Source organism: Falco cherrug, chromosome 1 (genome assembly GCF_023634085.1).
Source record: "Falco cherrug isolate bFalChe1 chromosome 1, bFalChe1.pri, whole genome shotgun sequence".
NCBI classification, from domain to species: domain Eukaryota; kingdom Metazoa; phylum Chordata; class Aves; order Falconiformes; family Falconidae; genus Falco; species Falco cherrug.
Genome location: NC_073697.1, coordinates 41,697,923 through 41,717,363, shown reverse-complemented (window position 1 = coordinate 41,717,363; position 19,441 = coordinate 41,697,923). Strand labels below are relative to the sequence as shown.

At 47.6% G+C, this 19,441-nt stretch overlaps 1 protein-coding gene across 1 annotated transcript in view; it reads left to right on the top strand.

The window, feature by feature from the left end:
• Positions 1-19,133, top strand: part of ADRA1D (adrenoceptor alpha 1D) — a 50,695-nt gene extending 31,562 nt beyond the window's left edge. Inside the window, exon 2 of the mRNA XM_005435324.3 lies at positions 14,626-19,133. Coding sequence (XP_005435381.1) covers positions 14,626-15,194 — 569 coding nt within the window. The 3' untranslated portion in view covers positions 15,195-19,133. The remainder of the gene's footprint in view (positions 1-14,625) is intronic.
• Positions 19,134-19,441: the final 308 nt, after the last annotated feature.

Sequence of the window (19,441 nt, the reverse complement as noted above, 5' to 3'; positions counted from 1 at the left end):
CTTCAATAACCCCTCCAGAGCCTGCAAAGCCAGTCCCAGTTTTTCATCAGAGCTGAAAATATCAACCTCCCCCATTCTTTCTTCTCCACCCTTTCCTCAACAACGTCACAGCGCCAGGGTCCAGCGGTGCGGCTCTCTGGAGGATGCTGTTCAGCATCCTTTGCAGCCAGCGACGTCGGGAGGGGGACGCGGGCTGCAAGTGCTGCGGTGCCAGGCTCCATGGCCAGTGACGTGCTGTCTGCCCAAATCTGATATAAACAGAATGTCCTTGGGACCGGCGCAGTGGAAACACTCTGAGGAAGCTCCCACACCTCCCCTTGATAGTGTGTTTTCCAAATATTGGCATCCCGCCACTAGCAAGTTCTCCAGACTCGGAGCCACCAGCGTTACCTGCAATCAGCTTAAGTAAACCTTCCACTGTAGCATCCTTCTAGATCAATGATGCTATCTCTGTTTGGGTCCTGGTGATGCTCACCCAAGGTGAGTTCTGCTCACCTCATGCTGTAAATTAAAGTTAGGACTCATGCATTTTGCTCTGGGGGAGAAGTTTTTCCTGGGTTGGGTTGGACCCAATGAAAAATTGCCTTTTTCCTTTGTGCAGCTCAGATCTGGCCTCGCTGTACATAAAATGCCATGTGTTCCCAGCAGGATTCAGCCCTTCCAAGGCCTACCCCTCAGCCAAATCTGATCTACATATTTACGAGCTTGTAAACAGGACGGGGCGGGTGAGTTCACATTCTTAGAAAACCAAGTGCAGAGAAAAGAACTTCTGAGTTGGAAAAACAAAGAGTAGTCTTGGGTCTGACCCAGCAAACACAGTGGTTTTTCCAAGACTTGGATGACTTGCTTGAGAATCATTCCCCTCCACAGGATTTCCCAAGCTTGCTCTTTAGTTGGAAAAAATACACGTTCCCAATGTTTTGGACCAGAGTGGAAGAGACAGCTTGATAGAAAGGAACATTTTATCTTGGAGGTGAGTTGAAGCCAGGTTTCTGTTTACAGTGGCCACAGAGGAACAGTAGCCACTGGCAAAGGGAGGTGTAAGGAAGCTGTTAAAAGGCATTGCACAGAAGCAGCCGGTTGGAGCATTCACCACAAAGTGCCCTTGTGTCTGCCAACAAATGTGAGAACCAGTAGTCTAGAACAGTGGTTCCCAAACTGTGGTCTCCAGATCTTGATGGTCCATGAAGGTTTGGTAAATGGTTCATGGAAAACCAGATTTTAAGGAAGCCAGCCAGTCTGCAAAAAAAGATGATTTTTTTGATTCAGAAAAGCTGGAGAAACACTGGTCTGAAACCCTGTGCTGTGTCCATTCACTATTTACAGATACAGAAGCAGACAGCTTTTTGTGGCAAGGGCTGAAGAAACATTTTTGCTGTCTTCTTGCAAAAAAAACCACCTTTGATGATATTCCATGAAATATGTAGGTCAAAAGTGTTATCACAGGACTAAGTCACAGCAATGCTTCTACTAACTTACCCAACTTGCTGGGAAGTTTGTCATTGCTTCTCTCGTCATAACACCTAGGGTTTTCTCTAGTAGATTATTGTGATGAATCTTCAGCTGACCCTCCAGAGTCCTTTTTGGCACCTCTCTTGCTTGGCTGTTGGCATTTATTCTTAGTTCAGTATGTACGTAAGTTCTCTGCCCTCTATATACAATATTTTCATCTCTTTAAGTAATAATGCTGATGATCATAAAGTTTTTGTTGATTTTTTGGAGTAGTCCATGGAAGGAACATTTAAGAGAGAATGTGATGCAGTATTTCCAAATATCAATTAGATGTTACATTACCATAAGGTGCATGGGGAACCTCTCCCAACATTTGTCCCTTCCACAGTCTGCAACCTCCACCTGCCTGAGAGCATCAATTCTTCCCTCTGTTTATCTCAGACTTCGAAAGCTAAACCCTGTAAGATGGATTCAGGCTATATCAGGACAGTGTCTCAGCTGGCTGGTCAGCCATTGAAATGCCTGGGCAAAAGACTGAAACACTGATCCACTGGAATCCTAATGCGAGGTGCCTGGGACCCCAAAAAGGTAGAAATTCCCTCATAACCCACACACCACCTTTTACAGGGGGCTTTGGCCAGACAGGAATGTGAAGGTTATATTCCTAACCAACCCCACGGTGAATTTGCCTCCACTCCAGAGGAATCCCATGTAAGAATTTATTTTCCTGACTAATCCTGCAGCCCATCATGAAGGGAATAGAAACCTGCGGCAGGCACTGATGGTAGTGATGACCTTTGGTGTTGGATAGCTGTGCTTGGGTCTTCTTAAAAGGCAGCACTTGAGGCAATTCTTCATGTCACAGAGTGAGGAGAGGAAGGCTTTTGGTTGTGGTGGGGGTGACCTCCTGCACACCCAAACCAGCTACCACATAACTCCAAAGTAGCCAACCTCCCTTGCTTCTCTGTGCATAATAAAAGCACTGGATTAAAGGTCTTCGTGGCCGTGACACTGGCTTGGCACAACACAGGTTTGCTTGGGAGATCATAGATCAAAGCCCAAGGTAACTTGTCACCAGTTGTATGAGACTCATTTTGCTGAGGTGGATTTGTGCTAGAGTAAAAAAGCCAGCTATCCAGGGCTCAATTCATTAACCTAAACACCAGTCTTTAGTGCCATCTGAACCACCCCAGCATCTCTGAGGCACCTGCACAGGTCTGGCTGACATGAGACAATTTACCAAAGACCTACATTCTTCTGAAACATTACCAGTACACCAGGATACACCAGGCTGTCTAGAATGGCTCTAGCCTCCTATATTTAACCAGCTGCATCACACCAGTGAGACAGCAATTCAAGCAGCAGAAAGGTAAGAACATAGCCTCCTGCTGTGAAACGTTATGGTCCACCGAAAGAGAGCATTACGCAAGCCAGCAGTTAAGGACAAAGTTATCCAAGCCCAAGAACTTACACAGTTTGCCATCATGCTGTTTGAGTCATGGGTAAACTCACACAGGATTTGAATAAGAAGCATCTCTGATAATTGTTATTTGCAACCTATGCCTATGGTTGGACCTCTGTCCACGAGTTGTCCTTCCTATGGCTTACTTCTGCTGCAACTGGCAGATAGTCAGCTCATCCATAAATGCTTCCCTTCCCCGAGGACTGGTCATACTGTCTGTGTTACCCAGAAGCGTGGCCGAGATGCTGTGGTGTGGAGAAGAGACTCCTAGGCTTGGATGCAGCAAGACATTCATGCTCAGGATGCTCCCGCGTTGGCAGGACGAGAGCCACGGGAGTGCTCCTCTCTGAATGACAAGCTGGTTTTTACATTGCCTGGAGGGAACCTAGCAACCCCACAAGGCCATTGTGTGCATTCAGATCCTGAGCCAGACGGAAATTTTCTTTTCAAAGACAGCCCCAAGCGTGTCTCCCCTGTTGAACCATCCAGGCAAGAATCTCACTGTGCTCTCTTGCCATGCTCACTCTAACATCAGCACATGGATTCCAGTCTCCTTCCTGCTCAGGCAGCAAGACAAGAGCTTTTGACATGCGACTCAGTTACCCTGACTTTTTCCTTTTCTCAGGAGACTTTTTCTTTCTTTTTTTTTCTTCATTTGCATTTGCCAAATAAGAGCCTTCCTGATATCTCCCTTTGGATTTGCCAGATTGGCCAATCTTCCAGGCTTTTTTTTTTTTTTCCTTCCTGATTTTATTTATATCCTTTTGCTGAGTCTCATGATTTTAAGATTGGTTTTAAAGCCCTCTTTGGGGCTGGAGTCAGGCTATTATCATTAAGGAACAGGCACTTGGATACACATATAGCATTGCAAAAATATTACCTTTAAGGGACTCTGTACCAGAAGCTAGATAATATTTTTTAATTCTCTGACTCATTTTCAAAGCCCTTCTTCCTACTGACTGATGTATTCAGCATTGTCTGTGGCTCTGAATCTGCTGCCCTTTATGGAGGGTCTTTATGGAGGATGCACTTTATGGAGGATGAACCGAGCAGCTAAAAAGGCTGCTCCTGGGCAGGGCAGTGCTGACAGGAGTGATGGACAGCTTGGTTTGAGGGCATGGGGAGGATAATGCCTAACACCAAGCTTGGGGCTACCAAGCCCTCTGTACAGTCCCCTTCCAGCACTGAACCAGCCACGCTCTTCACCACAGAGTAAGCAAAATACTCATGGTAATGGGCTCATCGGGTGGCCCAGGATTAATGGTCAGCAGCAGTCCTTACACAGAGCCTAAGTCCTGGTTTCATCACAGGCATGTGGAAGCTGACAGGACAGCATTGCCTTCCACAATGGAGAGATTTGGTCCTGTTCCTCATTCCCTGATGAAAGCATTGCTTTAACCCTTTTAAAAGCTTTGTGATAGAATGAACTTGGTTTGCAGTATGCAAGAGCAGGTGTGGTTTCAAAATCTCTCTCCTTTTCCTCTGCCTAGTCCTGGCTGGGTAGGGTCCACAGAGCTCCTGTTAAAAATTAAGAAGCAGGGAAAAACTCGTAGAATCATGGAACACCATGTTGGAAGGGATCTCAAGGATCATCTGGTCCAACCTTCCCTGGCAAAAGCAAGGTCTAGACAAGATGGCCCAGCACCCTGTGCAGCCAAATCTTAAATGTGCCCAGTGTTGGGGAATCCACCACTTCACTGGGGAGATTATTCCAATGGCTGGTTGTTCTCATTGCTTAAGTGACCCATATATTACTTTTTTGGCCTTATCATCTTGGTTTGGACATTGGCAGCAGATGCTGCTCTAAGATCCCCCTTGGAGACAACTTCTCTGATCTTAACACAGAGGCATTTGATAGGAGTTCCTCAATCACTGTAGCTGACTTCCATACATTAAAGGTTCTCCTTACCACAGAGCACAACTACTCCTCCTCTTCTTCCCTTTCTTTACAAAACGGTCTATAGCCATTCATTGCCATCCTCTTGTCATGAGAGTTGTCCCACCAGGTTTCAGTTATTTCTATGATATCATGACTTTCTGAGCATGGAGCTCCAGTTCCTCCTGTTTGTTCCCCAGGTGCTGTGCATTGGTATACATACACTTGAGGTGGTTGGTCTTCTGGTTCTCTTCTTGGGAGGCAGCTAAGGAACATTTGTTGCTGCTCTGGTTGGCCTGGCTTGTTCCTCGGTTGCAATAGTGTGAGTGTTGCCACTTTGGACCCCACCCCCCAAAGCCTTCAGTTTAAAGCCCACTTCACCAAGTTGGCCAGCCTGCTGCCAAAGATTCCCTTGCCTTTACTAGACAGATGGATCCCATCCCTCCCGAACAGGCTATAGTAATCAAAGAATGTTCCATTGCCATAAAAGCCAAAACCTTCATGACAGCACCATCCACAAAGTCAGAAGTTGATCTGCATTGTACTTCTATTCCTGAGTGCACCCTTTCCTCTGACTGGCAGATTGGAAGAAAAGATAACTTGGGCACCGATACTTTTTGCTTGCACCCTAAGGGCTTTGTAGCCTTCCTTGATTCTGCCCAGGTTCCAGCTTGCAGTGTCATTCATGCTCACATGAAAGAGCAGCAGCAGACAGTAATCTGTACTCTTGACAAGTTCTGGCAGCCTCTGGCAACATGTTGGACCTTAGCTCCCGGGAGGTACCGTACCTCACGTGCCTCCCCATCACGCTGGCAGATGAGAGCCTCGGTGCCCCTTAACAGAGCGACCCACTATGAGCACTCAACATTTATTTTTGCAGTATCCACTGTGTGCTTCTGGTACAATTTCTCCTTGCAGACCTTGCTCAGAGCTGTCTACAGCTGTTAAAGCTTCATATCTGGTTCTGGTTGTGATACTGTAGGGTAGGAACTGAAGCAGAGTCCTGATTTTGTGGGCCACCAGGATCCAAAGTGCCTCATTCTCTGGTGTGGTGCCTCACCCTGTCATGTGGCGGGCACTACAGGAGCACGGCTTTGAAAACACCTCTCTCTCTGTGTCTTGGTCCCTCTAATACCACACAGCCTTTTAACTGTTTTCTACAACTTGGCCACCTGACATAACAGATCATCAACCTGTGCACGTCTTTTGCAGGTGCTTACCTTTTCTGCAGGAGAAGGGTCTGCCCACTTGTTTCAACCTACCCTCTGTACTGAGTTCCATCTAGGTGGAAGTGTCAGACATCTCAGGGGCTTCCTCTGTAGAAACACTGGTTTTAACTCTGACGAGTGCCCACCATCCTGGCAGAAACCTAGAGTGCTTCCCTGGGCTGTGGGGGCTACCAGCAGGGTACATGGCCCTTCTCACAAGACCTTCTGCACCAACAGGGGTGCAAACTGCGACACCCTCTCTGTGCGCCCTCTCAATCCCTGCTCACAGTGCTCCTCTTAATCCTGATCCTGCTGACATATATACTTCAAAAGGATGGCTTTGTCATCATGCCACAGGGTTGACAGCAATCCCTTCCTGACCCGTGTCCACACCCAGGGCTCTATATATCAACCCCTCTACACTAGCAGGCCACAATCTCTTAATTATTCCTTCATTAGCTTGAGCACAACTTTCTCCTTTATAGATCCCTAATGAAGGATGCAATGCAGTATATTCAGTTCAGAGCAACGAAGTTTTGTGCATGGTGCTAGCATGGGACACCCAGGTCCTTGGAAGGAGAATGTAATGTAATGACCTTCTGGGTATATGCTGCTGCTTTCAGCTATGTGCCCCCAGCCAAAGGGCCAGTGCCTTTGCAAGAAACCTGGCATATTGAACCTTCTGTGCGTCCCCTCACCTGTCTATAGTAGCATCACACTCTAAACAGTATCCAGCAAATGACAGTTTTAACTACCACTTGCTCAGGAACCAAGCAAACTACTAGGGGTCAGCAATCCTGCTGAAAAAATAAAAGAGAAAATAGAATGTTTATGGCCACAAGCCCCCAGAGCAAGGGCAGTAGAGCAGACTAGAGCAAAGTACTTTCGAGCACCTGGTCCAAAGCCTCTCTTGGGCTCCATGCAGTGTCCCAGTGTCCCTACAACATAATTACTTTTTTGTAGAGTTGTGAATCTCTGGAAGAGCAGGGTGTGTTGTGTGGCAGCCCACCAGAGCGGATCTTCAGTCTGAAACAGACGCTTTGCATTGCATGACCTGTGATGTGGCATGAGGGTATATGGAGGTAATTTAAGGGTGCAGAGCCTGCTGGGACAATGTTGGAGGACTGCATTGGCAGGTCCTTATGGCTTTTTGGGAATGGTATCTGGAGTGAACTGTTCCCTGGACCACATTTATGTGGTGAGGTCTAGCTGGATCATGCTAAGCAAATTAGCAGTGTGCGCAATCCAAGGCTCGAAATTACATTGTTGGCTTTCTGTTGGGTAAAGGTGTAGATGCTCTTGTGTGACTCTTCGTTATTTCACCCTTCACCACTGTGGGAGGCTCACTGGTGAAATTCTTCCTGTGATGAGAGTTCTGTCCTGCACAGGAGAAAAACTGATGCTTGGGAAGTTATGGAAGTTCCTCCTAAGAGAAGAGGACACCATCTCTTGCCAATGACATTTAGGGTGAAATCCATCAGGAGTAACCTTGGATGCCCACGATGTGGTTGCCCATGAGCCAGGAGTCTGGGTCCAGTCATCTGAGACCTAGTGTGATCCACCTGCTCGGTACAGACTTACACTTACAATGAGATGGGTCACTCCATTCTCACTGCAGAGTCTACCGACTAAACCATTGATGGTAAGAGGAGCCCAGGGACCTGCTCAGATACCTAAATTCAGTTAGGTGATTCACGTAAGAGACACACATTTTTCAGGAAATGTGAGGCCACAGAAACACCGTTATGGTAGTGACTCCATCAGGGATCCAGATTCACAGGACTGCTTTGAGAAAAGCTCCAACATGAGATTTGAGAGGAATGAAGGGCAATTTCAAAGCCCTACTGATGTGCTGCAACTTAGAGGAAAGCTTTGGAGACATCACTAGAAACATACTGTCTAGAGGTCAGGGGACAGCTTTGGGGACCATGAATTAGACCAGTGAATGAGCAGAACAAGGCTCTGCTGCATTATCCTTCTCATGCTGACAAGCAGACCTCACTCAGACCTCAGCTTTGAGATCCTGCTTGAGAGTACTGGTGTTTTTCAGAGCCCTTGACACACACAAGACCGGTCTTTCCCACCTTTGCAACCTCCCCACCACCCCCAGACTAAACCATGCTTCCTTGAGCCCCACCACCCCACAGGCTGCCCTCCCTCCTCATGGGGACCTCGCACGCCAGATAAGCACATCCCACCATGGGCTGTGGTATGGCCAGGTGCTCCATGGGATCACCTTTCCAGCCATCAACTTGGGTCAACGTGACAGTGCCTAGAAGGTCAGCAATGGGCAGGGGAGGGGTAACTTCTCCCCACTTTACTTCTCAGCCAGGTCAGAGTGTAGAAGATGGAGCAAGCAAGCATGCCTGTGCTCAGAGAGGCACGCAGGCAGCTTGCTGGAGTTTGCACTGGCATGACGGAAGCTTTCGTTTATCTGTGACATTGTTTATGTGGGGTTGGCTGGAAGGCTCACAGGCCTGAGGAATTCTACCCGATATCCCAACGCCATCGTCCTCTAGGGAAAACGCCAGAGTCACTGCGAACATGCTGTCCTCCTCCCTACGCCAAGCAGCTCTTGGATCCATGCTAGGAGGGCAGTGAACTCCCTCATCACTCCAAGACACACCACCAGCTGCAAGGAGGTGTTAACCCTCTAGGGACCCTGGTACGCCTACAGATGCCGAGTGGAGGTGGTCAGTAATGGATGGAGGAGAAGGCTGGGAAAGAGAAGCTGAGACTCCCAGCCCCCCACACAGGCAGAAATCCTTGCTGATCTCCAGCCCGTTCTCCCATAGCTTAGCAGTCACATGAACGAGGTTGTCCATCATGGGGGCCTGGGAAGGAGTTGGCAAGGAGGGGTGCAAGCTGTGTAGTGAGCAGAAAGTGGCAGATCTTTATGACTTCAGACCAGATTTAATGAATTCACTTTGTAAGAGCCAGGAAAAAAGAAGAGACTGACTATTTCTTTGGCCAGGAGAACCCACAGTGAGCTTCAGCAGCTGTGGTACCTCTTATGTTAGGGGTTTTCCTATACCAGCTGCAATTCTTTTGACTTGCTGCTCTGATGCATCTTGCGGGGGGATCCTCAGACCCCTCCTGGCCCTTGAGGCCACATTCAGAAGAAGCTCATGTGATGGGACACCTGTCCCCACCACAGGCCTAATCCTATATAAGGATTTCTGGAGCTTCCTCACTGAAGAACATGAGTAGTTTGCACCTTGGGAGATGTTTTGCATGAGTTTGGCCATTTTTTAGCATCCACAGCCTCCTCCTGCAGGGATACCCACAGCTGAGCAACATGCTGTGAGATGAACCATCTCCTCCTCTTTGCTTTTAACCTACCACCTGCTGGTCTCCACCTCCTGTGATGCCACTTGTAGCAGAAAAGGTAGTGAATAAACCTCCCTATTTACCTTCTCCATGGCATTCCACCAACACCTGCAAGGTCCAGCCCTCCATAAGCTATTTTTGTCCAGGGCCGTTCCTGCTACAAAGCCCACACCAAGCAACAGCAAGGCCCCTTGTCAGCATGAACAACCCTGCCAGTCCCCATATTCCCCATTCAAGGTGGGAGGGCATTGGGGCATGACTTTGGCACTTTGTTTTTCCCACCTGCTGTCACATCTGCAGCATTTTTGTGCCATGGACTATTCAGGACATGCTGTAAAGCAGGGACCTTTTAAAACAAAGATGCTCTTTGCCAACTGCGGCAGAAAGCAAGCCTGCTCACAGATTCTGGCTGCGTACTGGGAACCAGGGCCAGAATTTAGATTGGACCGGATCCATTTTCATTTGTGCATTTGTCTTTTTTCTTGCTTTGCTTTTTTTTTTTTTTTTTTTTTTTGGAGTGTTGAACACTGGGACCAGCAACTCTCCAAACAATCCAGTGATATCACCTTCAAGTGAGTCATGGGGAGGGCAGGGTGGAGAAGTGCACACAAGGAAAGATCATGAGATTGTGCTCAAACAACCTAAAAAAAACCCTGGAATATGTGTTTGGATATGTGGAGGGAAGATTGCAGCCCCTAACCACCCAACACAGGGTGTTGCATGCCTGTGGCTGCAGAGATTTGTACCTAGCTGTTTTTTCCCCAGATAGGAGCAGGGTAACATTAACTAGGAAAAAAAATGTATAGGTGCACACACACAGCAAACACACACATATGCATGTCCTGCACATACACACATGCTGGAAGAAGAGCAAATAAATTATTTGTTTGTTTTCACTTCAGAGCACATACTTTATTGGCTCAACTTTTGCACCTTCAAAAAAATGAAATTCAGTCTTCAAATCACATTTAGTTTGTGAGTCCAGGAACTTTGCACAGTGCAGACAAGTTTTTCCTGAGCTCCCCTGCAACTTTCTTAATTTCTTAATGACCCTGAAGATAATTATCTAGGGTTACAACAGGACCTGCAACCCTTGCTCAGACTCAGCTCTACCACTAGGATTCAGATTTGCAAGATGTGGAATGACCTTTTATAAAATGACAAAAGTTATAAAGGTCCCAAATGGACTTTCAACCCCCCAGCAGTATTATTATAAAATTTTTATTTATTAGAAGACAAAATCCTCAGCAGGATCTCCATAAGCCAACATGGAGCCTTCTCAGCAAGGCAGTGGGAAATATGAAGGATGAGGCTCTGCATCCCACTCTACCTTGGAGCATCCTACACTGAGATACAACCAGGATCCTCCATCAACCAGGACAGCAAGCATCACTGAGTAGACAGTCAGGGTGGAGAAGGGGCACCTCAGAGGTCTGTCTTGTGTCTCATGTGTGGATTTGATTAGGTGGGGTGGAGACTTCCCTGCTGGTAGCACTACCCCCACAAGCAGCAGTCCTGTTCAAGCACAGCAAGGGCAAGCCAGGCCTCCGTTGTCCTTTCTCTAAGTCCCAGATGCTCCAGCATGGCAGGCAGTTGCCAGATCCCAGCATATATACTGTACATAATGTTGGTGATCACCACACCAAGACCACCCTACGGGTGGATGTCCCCAAGGTAAGTGTCACTACCTTCTCCTTTAGAAAGTACACCAAGCTTTGCCATGAAGCATTGAGCTGGATGCTCAAAACACGTGTCCAGAGGGCTGATTTTGAGTGAGTAGGAAGAGCTCCTCTTTGAAACAAGAACAGGTTTCACAAACTTGTGCTGTGGCACAGGTCATACAGTACTTGGGCTTGCTGTTCTTTGATGTTGCCCTGTTCCGGCTTTGATTCTTTTCGGGGCCAGATCATCAAAAAGTGCTCTTATACTGAGGTATCAGGCTAAAGTGCTGGTGCATCACTCTGTGTTGCTGTATCTGATGTTTTACTCCCATCTTCTGTTTCTGGACCTTTGACACATCCATGTGTTTCCTGAACTCTTCAAGTGTCCATTACTCAGTACTGTCTTCCACACATCTCAACAACATCCATGCTCTTGCACAGTAACTGCTACACAGCCCAGGTCAAAACCCCTCCCTCTCAAAATATCGTTGCATATTCATGTGTATGAAAGCAAGAGCTAATTTCTTCCATTCGTTACACGTTCCTTTAATAAGACCCCACCACCCTTCTTCACATGCAGCCTCCCAGCACCTATCAAGAGAGCCTGATGCTCTAGCAGGTGCAAATTCACCAGCCAAGGACCTTATTCTGGGGACTCCCTGTCTAGTTCTGTTCATCCCAGTGTGATCAAATGGGGAAACTGTGGATGCACTCAGTACACGTCTCTTCCAAGAGGCACGCTTATTTGCATGGTAATGAGGCCCTTGTCTTCAGATGTACACAAGGTTCTAGCCAAAGATGAAATGCAGAGAATTCGTAGCTTTTTTTTTTTCTTTTAAATTTGTGGGGTTTATCTGGATGCAAAAGACAGAGCATGTAGTACAGAAACCGCATTGTGCAATGAACTGCTAAACACTAGATGCAAGTTATTATTTTAACAACCATCAGGCTGTTTAAGCAAGCACCAATCTCTTAAGTAGCCTGGCTCAAGCATAATTACCAGCCTCATTTCTAAATAGACCCTTCTTTTATTTGCTTTGTTACCATAGCTTTTTGTTTTCTTTTCCTCTCTCTTAACATTAAAAAGGCCACATAAAGATGCGACTCCTCTGAGAACTCAGGGTGCTGCAAAACAGGGGTCACAGCAACACTGTAAAAGAGCCTCTTTCTCCAGAGGGGAAACTGAGGCATGAAACCTCTCCCCAACAAGGGAATGAGCAGGATTACATGCTTCATGAAGTCCTTCACCTGTCTTGGCCCCAAATGTTCACACTGAGCTAGAGCACGGTCAAGCAGGGACAAGGCAATTCCTTAGGGCTGAGCCAGGGCTTGCCTTGCAGAGAGCAGGGGGCTCTGGGCAGAGGCTGCTGCCCGGGCAGGATGGGGACAGGGTGGATCTGGGCAGGAGAACAGCCACCTGCTATTGCCAGGACCTGAGACTGAAGAGAGGAATTGATGCTGGGCTTGGAAAGCCACCGCTGGTCGACTTTGCCCAAAGCGTTGTATGGTGCCTGTAGCTCCAGGGTGCGGGTTGGGGGTGGTGCGAGAGAGGGGGAAGGCTCAAAGCCACAGCTGGATGGAGGACTGAGGAAATGCTACGTGCAGTGCAAAGGGGGGTTGTCCCCAGCACCACTGGGGGTTTTAAAAACTCCTAGCTAAACACTCGGGCTGGTGTTTCTGCTGTGGTTAGAATTGGATGGGGGGATTCCAACAGCCTAGCACCAACCCATAAAGCTCACCACTGTCCCAGAAAGAATAAACCCTTTTAATCAAAACAACCAAGGTGGGGTCATTGCCTCTACAAAACTTAACCCCGGCATGAGTGCTCTGTTCAAAGCCACAGGCTGCAACACCAGCAGCTGCTCATTGAACGGCACATGCCATCCCTTCCCATGATGGCCCCGGGTCTTCCCAGCGCAGACACATCACTCCTGCTCACTGTCCTTATTTCATCGACTCCTTCAGCACGTTCTGACAGCCGTCACATACTCCAGCCTTATAGCTTGGGTTAGCCTTAAGCAGATATTTAAGCTGCACGGCTGCATCTGTGCTTTCCCTGCCTAACCATCAGAAAATGCTGAGATCTGTCTTCTCCCTCGTCCCCGTGATGGAATAGCCCACATACCTAATGCTGAGTCTGGCTGTAATTTCTAAACTTTTTAGGGAGGGGAGTAAGAAAGCTTGGCTGAAACCAGTGCTCTGGGTTTCTTGGATGATGGTTTTTCTCCAGCAAACAGCTTGGGGACCTTTTCTGTAGTGTCAGTCCCGAATTTCTGGCTCCTGGCACCGGCTTTACTGTTTTGACACCAGGCTTTTGAGCACAGAGCAAATAATAACGATATCCAGAGCTAATGTTATTTACTAAAATACAAATTAACGCTCAGTCACATGGCGGCACAATTTGTCATCCAGAGCTAAAATTAAAAGAAATTAAGGCTGAGTCAGAAAGTTATTTCAGATGAGTGGGGAAGGCTGTGGTGGGCCATGTGGGAGCAACACTGACATCTTGTGGCTGCAAAAAAGATCTCCAGCTTTTTCACCAGGAAAACCACCAGGAACCTCTAGCACAAAAGCATAGACAGGGGTTGGAGAGGACAAAAGAGTTTTCGAGTAGCAGGTACAAGCTGGGAGCAGTGGATGTTACCTAAGCCCACTTCAAGAGTCCACCTTAGCATCACTGCAAAATTTGAACAGAGGGCGGGTGACAATGATGACCCAAAATACATGTGTAGGAGATGAAGGGGTGTTGCTCTTCCATCAGTGTCAGCAATAGGGTTGTATCCATCCTTGTACGTGGTAGTGGTGAACCGTACAGTGGACACATAGGAAGAGGCAGGCACCAAGAACCGTTCCATGCAAACCAGCCAAGCCACATTTTCTCTGTCTGATCTGAAATATGACAGGGGCTGGTGGTCTTGTGCTGATAAGCCAGGGAGGCATGGGACCACTGAACCTGTTCCCCAAAGTGATGCCCTCAGCCCCTGCTATAGGGTCTCAGAAAGCAGCCTGGCCCCAGTTGTGGAAGATACCTCTTGGGTGCAAGTCTCCTGCATCAATTCAGAGCAGGATGGCTGAACTCACAATGAGGTACACATGTTTGGCCATGAGGCTGTTTGGTCCTGCACCAGGATTTTCTCCTCCAGAATGGAATCTATTCGAAACCCAGTTTATGCTGGATTTGAGGGGTGGGGGGTGATGTTGCTGGATGGTTTTCTGGAGAGATGTGTGAGAAAAACCCTCCATCCCCACTACCGCTCATACTTGTGTAGCTTCTACCACAACTAAAAGCCTCTCTCCAGGCTGTATGGGCTTGCCACAATGGCTCACAGATGTGTTTGAGGGTGCTGGGTCCATTGCTAAGAGCCATTTTGCAGTGGGGGATAGGACACCCCTGCCAAAGACACAGTGTGATCCATCACTATCACTTTAGGATCATTGCCTTGCTGTCCTGGAGTGGCCAGTTCTTCAGTCTGGTGGCAACAGCATCGCTAACCAAGGACCTAATAGGAGAATCACACATTTAGACTTTTCTGCAGGTCTTGCCTCTTCCAGAGGGGACTGACCACCACCCTTTCTACCCTGCACTGCCACAACCTCCCTCTTCTTCTAACCATATTTCTTTTAATCTCTTCCAAGGTTCTTTCTTCCCATCTCTGAAGCCCTCTGAAATTGTCTTCAAGATCATCTTCTGGCTGGGATACTTCAACAGCTGCGTGAACCCCATCATCTACCCCTGCTCCAGCAAAGAGTTCAAGCGAGCTTTCATCAGGCTGCTCAAGTGCCAATGCCACCACAGAAGACGGCCCATTTGGCGTGTCTATGACCACCACTGGCGAGGAGCCTCCATGAACAGCTCGGTGCAAGACTCTGAGACAGACCTGAGACCCAGGATTAACACCCTGAACAGCTCATTCATATTTAACTCCTCCTTGCAGGAGAGAGCCAGTAAGAGGCGAACACTCAGCTTCAAGGGCTGGAAAATGCTCACTCCGTTCCAGAAACCAGCATCCACCCAGCTGAAGGAGAAGATGAACAGCCTTTCTAACAAAATCCGGGGTGGCTCCAGCAAAGGGGGGGTGACAGCCACCTACAAAACCGAGGTGGAGTCTGTCTCTATTGGGATCCCTCATGACTTCACAGAAACCATTGACTATCAAACCTATGACTTAACAGACTGCTGCGGGCTGAGGGAAACAGATATTTGAAGCCACTGGGACAGCTGTCCATGGTTTCTTTAGAGGTATCCAGCAGAAGCGTGAAGGGATATCATCTGTGGGTCTGTCAGGCAGACTGGAAGCAGCAATCAGGTATAAAATGCAGTTGCCCAAAGGTTATACAAGCATCCCCTACGCAGAGCTCAGCCCCTTCTGTGGGATGATGGGTTCCTCAAACAAAAGCCAATAGCATATCCCATTTCAATAAGCCACAGCAGGAGGGGAAGATGTGGGGTGGATATCGCCTTAGGACAAGAGCTGTTTCCTCCAATGGATGATTATCTTTGGCTCTGGAAGAAGCTGTGCAATTAAGGGAAATCAGGATGTCTCCTTTGCCTTAAAAACACCACCATAAAATCTAATGGAAAGATCAAACCCCAAAAGATGCCAACCCTGCCTTAGTACATGTGATCACGTTTCCATCCAGAGGCACCACCCAGAAAGGACAGTGCTGAGCTGTAGCTAGCTCTGATCCTTTAGATAATGGGTTGGGAGCTTGCAGGTCTGCAAGGACAGGACCTCCAGACAGGACCTCCAGCAAAGGCATTTATTTTGGAGGGCAAGCAGACTGTCGTGTTCCCAAGCAGGGTGGGGGGATCTTGGCTCTCAGTCATCACGTCTGCAGCAACCACAGCTTTACCCCTTCCGCATAACCTGGGTTTAGGCCAGAGGAGCAGTCCAGATGCATACACTGATGCCAGCAGGTGTGCAGGTCTCTCTTTCTAATTCCAACTCCTGATACATTTCTCATTTCACTTTCTGGTGAAACACTTGCAGCCCACCTTGCTCTAGTGCACATTCCTCTGTGATACAGAAAGAAAGCGGCTGCTTTTGGTGTCAGTCATTCCCAGCCTTTTCTGTCCCCTTCTTGCTCTTTTTGTTGTCTCGCTCAAACACCACGGAATAAAGACACATCCCAGGGGCTTCACTCAGGCCCATGTCAGCCTGCCCTGTGGCTCAGGAAAGGTCGATTGCTGAGTTTGGGGTCAGTTCCTATTACCCGTAGAGTCAAAGCTAAACTGGAGCTGACATGCAGTTGAAGTTCCCTCATGTAGACGGATCTTCTCCTCATCCAGGGGCACACCCGTGACTCTTCTCCCAAGTGGCTTCTCATATACCTGGTACATCGAAGCCTTTGGTGGCTATCAACAATTGCCCTTGGTTATATCCGCTAGCATGGTCAAAAGAAATGCCAATAAGGGGGTTTTTTGCCCTGCTCACAGCCCCAGAGCATGATGTCCCACAGAAGTGCACTGTGGCCTCCTCCAGACACCTCAGGGAGGTGGGAGCCATGACCTGCCTCAGCCAGGCTCACACAAATCATGCTTTGCAACTCAGAAAATGGTCACCCAAACTCTACTTGGCCATGTACTGCAGGCACTGGTTTTATCAACTTTCACACAGGCAATGAGCTACAAAGAGCTGTCATCAGATTAAGCTGTGAGAAGGGGCAGAACACACGTAGATGGGGAGGCAAAGTCTGGATCTGAGGTGCAGTGTCTCAAGCCAGGTGACTAAAGAACAGGAACATGAAGTCAAGAGGTGGAAACATGGCACTCAATGTGTCCTGGATGGAAACCCATCCACTTCAGCACTCTATCCCTCAAACCCGTTGGGAGTCTTTCATGAATGTGCCTACAGCACATCTAGCTAATCTTCTTAAGGGTGGCTACCAAAGGAAAATGAAAGGCTCCTAGGCAGAGCAAAGAGAACGCCACCTTTCTTTCTGATGTCCATTTGCTTTAAAGGAAATCAAAACAGAGGAAAAGGTTTTTTTTTTACTTTTTCATACTGTGCATACTGGGACGTGATATCTGAAGCTGGCCCTGTCTCAACACCCTTAACAACATTCTGCCCTTTACTCCATGCAAGACTCCAAACTGGATGAATTACTGCACAAAGACCTGCAGATTTTATCCAAATATTTTCCTGCCAGCAGCAAATGGCACCAAGGCACACGGGCAGCATTGCACCTGCACCAAACCCAGACTCATTACTGTCTGCATGTTAGCCAGCATCTGCAAAATCAGCCAGAGGTTGCTAGGTTAAGAAGTTCAAAGCAAGGACCCAATACCCCATGAGAACCTCTGTGTGGAAATGCATCTTTTTTCCCCCCATTTCTTTGGCCTTCAAGGAAAGTGAGTCCCTACAGTGATAACAGGGTGACACAGAAAGACATTTTGCAGCCTAAGGTCTGCAGCTGCCACGAGTTTCCTGGGCTTTTGGGGGATCCTAATGGGAGAGTACACTGCTGGCACTGGGGACATAGCAGAGAAGGTATCAGGGAGAGGGTGATTGCTGAAGAGCAGAGATGTTTGGAAGGTCAAAGTGAAAGCATTATCCCTCCTGCCTTCCATCACCTCTCGGGATGCACGTGCACACATGCCACTGTTGGAGGGAGAAAATGCACCCAGATCTGCATTGTTGGACCCTGTTTGGGTGACACTGTCTTACAGGTCTAACCCGTGCAAGTGTATAATGTAAGCAATTTGCGGGCACAGTTTAGAATGAGCTGATAGAGAAATCATCAGAAGTGAAAGTCTAGTCAAGGAGGAAGATGGACATCCGCTATTAAGTGCTTTCTGATGCTCAGGAGCAGATTTATTTGGTGTCTTTCCGCAGCCAGGCACCCACAGACACAGTAATGTGCACCCGTGACCATACAATTACGCATACACACTTTACTATACTTATATATGTGCGTCATCCCCAAAATAGCAGACATCCTCCTATAATGGGCAGACATTCTCCCAGAAATGGAGACTTTGCAGGGGCTTTTAGCAATTGCTGACATTCCCATGAATGAGTTGACATTATTGCTTTTGCTTCTCCCTGATGTTTTAAATATACTTTTCCTTTTCTTTTTTTTTTTCCAATTTTGAAATACTTATATTTACAGCCTCTAGCCCCTTGACAGCACCCAGAAGGGAAAGATGGATTAGTCTGGATGTTTCCTGCTTCTCCATCCCAATTCTTAACAGGCCTACAAGGGAGAAAATAAGGATAAAGTCGGTTTAAGCACACATATGCATACACACACATAAATGCCTCAGCTCTGGCTCTTTTACTTACTGCATTTGATCTGGCCCCAAGAAATACCCTAGACGGTGCTGTAGGTGACTCTGGAGCTCTGCTGTGTTGCATTCAGGCAAAATACTGGTTTCCCACCTAATCCAGAGCCCCCTTTCATTTAGTATTTTCGTCAGAAGCAGCAATGTCTCTGGACTCTGAGGCTGTTCATGTGGAACTTGATGTAGAGTAGACAAAGATGCCTTTGCTGGCAGGGAAGAAGGACAATGTATGAAATATGACCCGAGTATCTAAAATTCTGCATTTCTTTTTGATTCCCTTAACCTCCAAGGTCTCCCAGGTTTGGAAAAAGGGGCTCAAACTTTCAGGAGGTGAATTTGGTCTGATCCCACTGACTCCCCTGGCCCCACAAGGGTATAAGTAGCTGAGGGTATGGCCCTGTTTCTCCAAATCTGCCAAGCAGGCCATTTCCCAGCACACCTCTACCTTGGTCACCCAGCAGCTCTCACCTCAATGCACTGGCTTCATGTCACTGTTGCATCGTCAGACCTCACTGCTTCAACAAACTGAGTGCTGAAGATGGTGAACAGCCACTTTTACGTCTGTAGACTCTCATGAGTCCTATTTAAGGGAGAAGGAAGGTCTGTCAGCCTGAGCTGGACTGCCGTTGGGTTGCATTACTATTGTTTACAGTGTGTATATAAGTGTACATTTTCTTTAGCAGACATTGGAATTTTTTATGTATAGATTTTTATTTTTCATCCCCAGATGTATTTATTAGCCGGAGTATTTCTGTTTTGTGATTCAAGTTCTGTCAGATTGATGTAAGCTCTATGAAACAGAATGCACATATTTTTGTTTCTTTGTACCAAATACATGCACAAACCTGTCTAAAACGCCGCTGTGAATTGTTTCTGTGTCTGATTTTTAAAACAGGTGTTGTAGGCGATGAGGGAGGGAGGGAAGAAGAAAAACCTGCAAATTATCCACCTCCTTTTTTCTCAAAGACTTTTTTGTAATTCCACAAGGGTAATCACTCCCACATGCAAGAATTTATGATTAAAAGAAGTCAGAAGAGGACAGCCTCAGTTCTGCGTCATGCAGGGATGAAGGAGTTGCACCAGCCCTGTCTTCTCCCAGATGCTGCAGGAGGAATCCGGATGCAGCCATGACCCGTGGGAGTGGAGGAGGGCAGGAGGAGGGCAGGC